General features: G+C 43.5%; 1 protein-coding gene across 1 annotated transcript in view; it reads right to left on the reverse strand.

The window, feature by feature from the left end:
* Window positions 1-8,180, reverse strand: part of LOC134965629 (indolethylamine N-methyltransferase-like) — a 53,053-nt gene extending 44,873 nt beyond the window's left edge. Inside the window, exon 1 of the mRNA XM_063941968.1 lies at window positions 7,993-8,180. Within this exon, the coding sequence (XP_063798038.1) occupies window positions 7,993-8,143 (151 nt within the window). The 5' untranslated portion in view covers window positions 8,144-8,180. The remainder of the gene's footprint in view (window positions 1-7,992) is intronic.
* Window positions 8,181-9,724: the final 1,544 nt, after the last annotated feature.

Genomic DNA, 9,724 nt, shown 5'->3' on the forward strand with positions numbered 1-9,724 from the left:
AGCAGCAATTGCCTCCACAAAGTACACAGGGAGCTGAGATGGTGGATTCCAGTGGGGACGAATTGATAATCTGTGAGGAGGGGGATGTACACGGTGATATATCGGAGGATGATGATGAGGTGGACATCTTGCCTCTGTAGAGCCAGTTTGTGCAAGGAGAGATTAATTGCTTCTTTTTTGGTGGGGGTCCAAACCAACCCGTCATTTCAGTCACAGTCGTGTGGCAGACCCTGTCACTGAAATGATGGGTTGGTTAAAGTGTGCATGTCCTGTTTATACAACATAAGGGTGGGTGGGAGGGCCCAAGGACAATTCCATCTTGCACCTCTTTTTTCTTTCATTTTTCTTTGCATCATGTGCTGTTTGGGGGGTGTTTTTTGGAAGTGCCATCCTGCGTGACACTGCAGTGCCACTCCTAGATGGGCCAGGTGTTTGTGTCGGCCACTAGGGTCGCTTAGCTTACTCACACAGCTACCTCATTGCGCCTCTTTTTTTCTTTGCGTCATGTGCTGTTTGGGGAGTGTTTTTTGGAAGGGCCATCCTGCGTGACACTGCAGTGCCACTCCTAGATGGGCCAGGTGTTTGTGTCGGCCACTAGGGTCGCTTAGCTTACTCACACAGCTACCTCATTGCGCCTCTTTTTTTCTTTGCGTCATGTGCTGTTTGGGGAGTGTTTTTTGGAAGGGCCATCCTGCGTGACACTGCAGTGCCACTCCTAGATGGGCCAGGTGTTTGTGTCGGCCACTAGGGTCGCTTAGCTTACTCACACAGCTACCTCATTGCGCCTCTTTTTTTCTTTGCGTCATGTGCTGTTTGGGGAGTGTTTTTTGGAAGGGCCATCCTGCGTGACACTGCAGTGCCACTCCTAGATGGGCCAGGTGTTTGTGTCGGCCACTAGGGTCGCTTAGCTTACTCACACAGCTACCTCATTGCGCCTCTTTTTTTCTTTGCGTCATGTGCTGTTTGGGGAGTGTTTTTTGGAAGGGCCATCCTGCGTGACACTGCAGTGCCACTCCTAGATGGGCCTGGTGTTTGTGTCGGCCACTTGGTTCGCTTAGCTTAGCCATCCAGCGACCTCGGTGCAAATTTTAGGACTAAAAATAATATTGTGAGGTGTGAGGTGTTCAGAATAGACTGAAAATGAGTGGAAATTATGGTTATTGAGGTTAATAATACTTTGGGATCAAAATGACCCCCAAATTCTATGATTTAAGCTGTTTTTTAGGGTTTTTTGAAAAAAACACCCGAATCCAAAACACACCCGAATCCGACAAAAAAAATTCGGTGAGGTTTTGCCAAAACGCGTTCGAACCCAAAACACGGCCGCGGAACCGAACCCAAAACCAAAACACAAAACCCGAAAAATTTCCGGTGCTCATCACTAGTTTTAACATACTGATGATTTTCCACAGGTGCAGTTGTAACACCCCGGTCTGAAGGTGTTTTGAATTTTAAAGCCACAGCTGCTGAACTTCGGAAATTTTATTGTTATCAGCACACCATAACAGAGAGGCAAGCGTAAAATTCCCCTTACTTGAGCAGACACAGAATGACCAGCAATAGATACAATACAATTGTGCTGTAGCACACTATAAGAAATCACAATAATAAAGGTGACATGACAGAGTATGTAAAATGTTGTTTAGAATTCTTTGTTTACATGCACAACTGTAAATTTGAAAATAAGCTGGCGTTGTCTTTAGATAGCAGTGATGAGCGGATTCGGTTTTACTCGGTTTTCAAAACCGAATCTTATTGGCTATCCAAAACACGTGACGTCAGTGAGCCAATAAGATTCGGTTTTGAGAACCGAGTAAAACCGAATCCGCTCATCACTAGATAGCACAGTGCCGTATAACCAGCAATGACAAATAGGCAGGTAAGTTGCTGGAACAGGTAAGCAAGTTGGCGTTGTCGTAGCACAGTCTCATATAACCAGCAATAACAAATAGACAGGTGAGTTGCGGGAACAGGTAAGCAAGCTGGCGTTGTCTTTAGGTAGCACAGTCTTGTATAACCAGCAATAACAAATCAGCAGGTAAGTTGCGGCAACAAGTAAGCAAGCTGGCGTTGTCTATAGGTAGCACAGTCTCGTATAACCATCAATAACAAATACGCAGGTAAGTTGAGGGAATAGGTTATCAAGCTGGCGTTGTCTTTAGATAGCACAGTCTCATATAACCAGCAATAACAAATGGGCAGGTAAGTTGTGAGAACAGGTATATAAGCTCTAACTAACACTGCTGGGCAGAGCTTGCATAAACAATCAATAATAACCCAGCATTTGTAGTAATAAGCACATAGGTATAAGCTTTAACAGACATTGCTGGGCGGAGCTTGTATAAGCAGTCAATAATGAGCCCGCCTTTGTAGTAGTAAGCACACAGGTATATAAGCTTTAACTGACACTGCTGGGTGGAGCTTGCATAAGCAATCAATAATAAACCAGTATTACACAATCCCCTGTACACTCCATTTCTAAGCACAAGCTATAACAACAGTTCTAATGAATGGCAATCATTAGCATAAAACACATTGCCTCTGAGAGCGCTTAACAAAAAAAAAATCACTTTTGCAATACTTCAGCAGTAAATACCAAGGAGGGTACACACCCCTACCCCCATAGTAATGTCTGCAAATACTGGGTGGAGGAAACGAAGAGGAGACCAACCCCCTTTAATAAGTCTTGTAGGAAAAAAATGTGGGGCCACAGATTGAGGGGAGCCTATCCCCCTGTATTTACTATTACCCCAATGCAGAGTTTATGCTGTGGAAAGGGTAAATCCGGGGGCACAATATAGGGAAGCCTACCTTCTATTTAAAATTAACAAGGGATGGGTGATGGAATTTAGGGGAGCCTACCCCCTTAAACCCTCAATGCATAGCGGTGCAGCGTAAGGGATACAGGGGCAGAGTGTGGCAGTGGAAGAGCAATCAGGGTCTCACCACATGCTGCGGTTCTTCTGCCACCTTGGAACCGAACCCAACTTCAGTGCCACCCGGGATGCTGAGCACTGCACCGAAGATGCACTCTTTCGTTGTAGTCTGCTGCATCCCTGGGTGTTCTCTGGGACCTTGGCCTCTTCCGTTTCCCAGGGGTCCTCCAGCGGTCCTACTACAAGGTGTATTGGGTTTCCTCCATGGTGCTCGTGCACCCGTCAACTACAGGTCCTCTCTTCCTAGGCTGAATGGCGTCTGGCACTGCTGGTCGGGATCTCTGCAGGGTCTTTGGCCACACGTCTGGTCCTTCTTCTCCCCGAGTTTTCAGCGATGAAGCACCGCCGTCCACTCCACACCATCAGGCACCTCCACAGGCAGCTCTCCTCCTCTGTGAAGTCCTTCCTGATGCCGTCATCCACCACAACACAGGATCCACTTCTTCTTCGTAGCTTTGCTCTGGTTCCCGGATCTTTGGTCCTGTAAGTCCTTCAATCATCGCTCCAATTCATTGCTCCACATATTTAGCAATACAGTCCTGGCCAAATGTTTCCTCTCACGCTGGGGACCCGCTTATATTGATCCCTAACTCCTAGAACCTGCCCTGCCTTGGGGCCTAACTGGTCCCCTAGCCCCAGCAAAAAACCACTCCAGGTGTCTTTTGCCCTGCATCCTGGGGGGGTCTAATCAGTAGTGGACTATCTTCCCATGCTTGGCTGTTGCTGGCCTGAGGGGAAGATAGATCTACTTTAATGGCGCCAAATGTCTCTGTCCAAGGCTGACAGGGTCACCTAAAGTTTAAAGCTACAGGTTTGCCAGCCGCACAAGCTCAATATATTAAATCAGTGTGTCATGATCAGTGACCCATATTCATCTGTAACATTCATGTATCTGGAAGTTCTTAGATGTGTTCCGGAATATGTAAGGATATTTGGGGTGCTACCTAAGAGTGAAAACCATAGACAAATATGCAGAAAGTGCCTGAAGAGCACGGCACTAGACTCTCATAAGGGGAACCCTCAAACTGATCTTTGTTATATTGAGGACAAGGGTCTGCTCAGAGAGAATTAGTAAAACTTAACTTTTAATGTTAAATCATAAAAGTGAGATAGGGATACTCACAAGAACTTTTAAAGGTGAAATATTTGACACACAACATTAACACACAATGTAAAAGAATCACAGTTTCCAAAAATTTGCAATATAATAATGCTCTATCACTGGTACGACTGTGCACCTTATTTTTTAGTATATTAATGTTATATCAAAAGTATGACTGTGCACCTTATATATTAGATCATAGGTTCTCAAACTCGGTCCTCGGGACCCCACACAGTGCATGTTTTGCAGGTAACCCAGCAGGTGCACAGGTGTATTAATTACTCACTGACACATTTCGAAAGGTCCACAGGTGGAGCTAATTATTTCACTTGTGATTCTGTGAGGAGACCTGCAAAACATGTACCGTGTGGGGTCCTGAGGACTGAGTTTGAGAACCTGTGTATTAGATATTTAATATGGAAAAAGAGCAGGCATGGCTTTAAGAAAGTGGCTTCCAGCATCTGCTGCCCCACATCTGCTGGTGCATCGAATGCGAGGTGAGAGATCCGTTCTGGCACCAGCCAATGGAAAAATGGATGAATCACCTAGGTCTTTGCATGTGAATTTTCGTTTCTGCTGTCGGCTGATAGCAAAAAGCCAGCACAGCCGATGAGAGAACTACTACACAGCAAGGCCCCTGTGATAGAAGTGCAAAGTATAATTGGCTTATTTAGGCGAAGAAAAATAGTATTGTGATTAAATGGCTAGATAAATTGAAGCAAGTCAGGTGAACATGATTTATGGCCTGCTGTTGAAAGAGGATAACCCATTTAATGCATAGAGGTGATGCCCTGCTAATGAGATTCAATTAACGTCATCTGCAACAATTGCACATCAAAAGAATTTTGTAGGCATAAACATTGTATTAAATCACACCCCTGGTTGTTGTTGTTAAGTGACTCATGAATACAGTATAAGTTTCACAGAAAAAATATTGATACAATTGTATCCATTCACCAATTAGTGTATCATTATGTAATACATTATTGCTGAGACATAAAGGAAAAGTGTAATGTCCTATACGTTATTGCCACTGTGAGGCGTGTTGTGTTCTATTGCCTTTAAAGTAGCCGCATATTCAATATACACAAAAGATTTATCCTACTGGATAAGCTAAATAGTGTATAACTTTAGCAGAGATTGATACAGTAAATCAGTCTTTATATTGCATAAAAGCAGGTGCCTTAATGTTCAAACCATATATTTATATATTTTTATATATATATATATATATATATATATATATATATTGGTCACAAGGATAGAATAAAGTACAATTGTATCAAATTGCCAGTCACTGCTGTGGGTTATATCAGCATAGGTTCTTGAACTAGAAAGCCATGGTATACCACATATATTCTATAGCTTTCTGCCCAGTGTACTTATGCATATAAGAGGTGATTATGCCTGCTTAAGGTGCTCAGATAGATGAGCTTGTAGCTGCATCTAACATTAGCCCTTAGTAAACAGCATAGGCTTCATAGTCACGGAGGACTAGGAGACTGTATACGGAACCTGTGAGATGGGCTCCCCTGCTCTGCGCAGATAGCCGGGACGATGAGGAAAAGGCTTCTGACATACGTTTCACCAGAGGGCTTTGTCGAAGGAGAAAGCAGCTCACACTAGGGGTCATTCTGAGTTGATCGTAGCTGTGCTAAATTTAGCACAGCTACGATCATGAACTCAGCCATAGGGAGGGATGCCCAGCACAGGACTAGTCCGCCCCGCATGTCAGTGCCACCCCCCCACAGCGGCGATGCCTTTGCACTTCAAGAGTAGATCCCGACCAGCGCAGCCATGCGCCGGCGCACTGCGGTGCATGCACATTTCTGACCCGATCTCACCACTGCAAAAAACTACAAAGTGCGATTGGGTCAGAATGACCCCCATTGTTTGTTAATGTTGTGTGTCAAATATTTTGCCTTTTAAAATTCTTGTGCGTTTCCCTATCTCACTTTTATGATTTAACATTAAAAGTTAAGTTTTACTAATTCTCTCTGAGCAGACCCTTGTCCTCAATATAACAAAGATCAGTTTGAGTGCTCCTCCTGTGAGAGTCTAGTGCCGTGCTCTTCAGGCACTTTCTGTGTATTTGTCTAGGGTCTCCTAAAGGGCAGCCTATATTATACTGTGGGCTCTTTGGATTTTTCTCCATATGTAAGGGAATAATAAGAACCAGGGGGACCCCTGTATGTTTAAATAAAGAAAAAAATTGCCCATACATATGTATGGGTATTACACAGTTTATGGTACCTACGTAGCTTTTCCATTCCATCAGTGTGATGGTTACAGTATACATTATTCAATACATATCTCCTAATCTTGGTTGTTAATGGGAGACATAAGAAACTGCATAGAAAATGGTCAGGTCTTCTGATAATGTCCACGTCTACACCTTAGGTTGTTTAAGAAAGTAGGGGGCCCAAACAGAGACTGCACATGGGCCCTCTACTCTCTTAAACTGCATAGAACCTCTACATAAAATGGTGACCACCTTGTTTTCCTGGTGGTTTCTGTCTGCAGGGCCAGCTCCCATGTGACTTCAGAGGGGTAAGTGTAGTAAGTGTACTATATTGATGCGGGGTGTGCGGTTTGGGCACTTAAGGAGCCCACACACAGTGCAATTCTGGCTAAAGGCCGGTTTGCCCTATGCAATTTCCCAAAGGAGCCCCAAACCACCGATATTGACTGTACACATGGTGCAATTTTGTCTGTGTACAATTTTGACTATATACAATTTTGATTATACTATATACTAGATTGTACACTTTCTACTCAAAATTGTCCTGCTTGCACAGTCTAGTCTATTTTTTCTTGAGATACCGACCCTGTGGGACCGCACATAGGCATCGCAAGCTGTATACACATGATGTGATATGCACTATGTTTTCATGCGATACAGACTATATAGTCTATATTGGTAGAAATATTGCACCATGTGAATGCCTCTTACATCTTGGAGTGAGATAACATAGAGATAGATGAAATACCAACCAATATATTGCAGTCACTTTTTTAAACTGTGGATCAAATAGACTAAGACTTGGAGAGTGATAAGTGGAGAGAGATAAAGTAACAGCCAATCAGCTCCTAAATGCTGAGTCACAGGCTGTGTTTTAAAAATAACAATAAGGATTTCATTGGTTTGCACTTTATCTCTCTCTACTTTATCACTCTGCAAGGCTTAGTACATCTGCCCCACAGCCTGTTACATGGCAGTTAGGAGCTGATTGACTGAAGCTTTATCTCTCTCCACAGCTTAGTACATCTTCCTTGTGGTCTAAATTCCCTAACACACCTGTGTACAAGGGCATAACTACCATAGGTTCAGGCAATGCTGCTGCTATGGGGCCCAGAGCTGAGAGGGGCCCACCTTCCCTGTCAAAGTTACACATGTTATATAAATTTTTCACCATTGGGTGGTACGTTGGGGTACTTTCAAACTTTTTCCTTGGGGACTGAAAATATCTAGGTATGCCCCTGGACCTGTTCATTGTAGTGTGGTATAAACTGAACTGGAGGGCATCTTAATGTTATATAATATGAATCGGGGCACTTTAATGAGGCACAATATGAACAAGGAGCACTATATATCATAATGTGAATTGGGGGTACTGTGCGGCTTAATGTGTACTGGCAGCTCAGAAATGTGACATAGGGTGAACTTAAGCACTACTGCGATTCATAAAATAAACTGGGGCACTACTATGGGGCATAACATTAAATAAGGCTCTACTATAGTACAGAAAATGAACTAGTGCACTATTAAAAGGCATAAAATTAACAACTGCTTAAGAGAAATGTCTCTTTAGAAGCATTGGGATGGGGGCACCTTCAAAATGTTGCCATGGGCCCACAAAGTTCTGGGTACACCCCTGCCTGTATACATGCAATCACTCACACTAGGGTAAGTTGGTCAGTATAGTATACATACTGTCAGTATAATATACATACCCTCACTGAAAGCACGGTGTAAACATTCCATTGGAAATTTCATTGAATCGTCTCCAAATCCAATTTCTTGTTGGCTAGAAAAATATGTTTCCAGATGTTCTCTAGAATCAAAGCCGTGTTCATGATAGAATTTATGTGAGCTGGAATCCATCTTGTATTCCTGTATCACAGACTGTCTGACTCTCACATCTTCCCTCTTATATGTGACTGGCTCAGGATATCTGTGTACAGTATATTCACCAGGACCCAGTTATGTATTTTCATCAGTAACCAGGATATCAGTGTTATCATATGATGGTTTATCAGCCTCAGGAGCTGTCATGGGAATGCAGGTGACAGAATGATTATCTCCTGAAAATATTTAAGCAAAATTGCTAACCGCACTGATTAAGGTCAATAAATTGTTCAGAATTAATTTGGCCTAGTTCATTTTCAGCTCAAAAGAGTTACACTTTGTTATTAGTACCACTTTCAGACAGAAATATCTAAAAAACCTGTGTTTTTCCCAGATTTGTGAAACCAGGGAAAACCCGGGTTACAGTTCCTAACCCCCACAGCACAGGATTATTCCCAGGTTGACTCCTTTCAGACACAACTCGTGTCAGCCATGTAATAGACTGTGTGTCATAAGAAATGGACTGTTTTTATGGCACACAGAAATTAGGTCATGAAAAGTGGGTGGTGACTGCTCACTGCATTGCTTTAACCATGGCCAACGAGTTACTGCAGAGCAGCCTGAAATTCTGAGTTCTTGCTGTTTTTTGTTGGTTTACACAGCAAATGAGAGCCTGATGCAGCTGCTTGCTCTGTGCTACCTGGCACAGTCTTATGCCAAGAGGAGAACGGGGCAATTTGAGGCGAGGAGAGCTTATACTTGATGTCGTTTTTTACGCAGGAGGAGAGCCCTGATTTTGGGCAGCATGACATCCACCCTGAGATTTACCAGCACGACCAATCGATCATTGCGGACCAGAGACTGCAGGCATGGACAAGCTCTCTGGGAAACCGTGGAAGCCTATAAGCCAGAGCAGTGGATGGCACACTATCAGATGTTGCATGCAACACTAGGGGAATACCACACCATCTCCAGCTTATTCGGTCTAGGCATATCGATGGTGTGTGTGCTAGTGCGGGAAGTGACCCAGTAATTGCTGGAAACCCTTTACAACCGCTTCATCTCCTTACCGCAAGGCGACCAGCTGGATGATACCACAAAAAGTTTCCTGTGACGTGGATATCCTCAGTGTGCTGGAGCCATAGATGGGACCCACATACCCGTTATTGCCCCCAGAGACAACCCAGTGGATTACCACAACAGAAAAGGCTGGCACTACATCATCCTGCAGGCTGTAGTATTAGTAAGTAGTATGGTGTGTTTTAATGTGATAATCTGGGCCCATGATATGTATTGTTAAACACAGTTCAGTTTCACAGATGTCTTCATTGGCTGGCCGGGTCTTGCTCATGACTCTTAGGTATTTGGTAACTCAAATTTGTTTTCGGAGGAGGAACAACATGGCTGGTTGTTCTCTAGAGAGGTTAATATTAGAGATATGCGGCTGGAACTTTTCGTGTTTTGTGTTTTGGTTCTAATTCCATTTTTGTGTTTTGGTTTTGGCTTGGTTTTGCCAAAACCACCCTTTCGTGTTATGGTTTTGGGTCTGGATGATTTAAAAACAACAAAATAAAAACAGCTAAAATCACAGAATTTGGGGGTAATTTTGATCCTACT

Source organism: Pseudophryne corroboree, chromosome 10 (assembly GCF_028390025.1).
Source record: "Pseudophryne corroboree isolate aPseCor3 chromosome 10, aPseCor3.hap2, whole genome shotgun sequence".
Lineage (NCBI taxonomy): Eukaryota > Metazoa > Chordata > Amphibia > Anura > Myobatrachidae > Pseudophryne > Pseudophryne corroboree.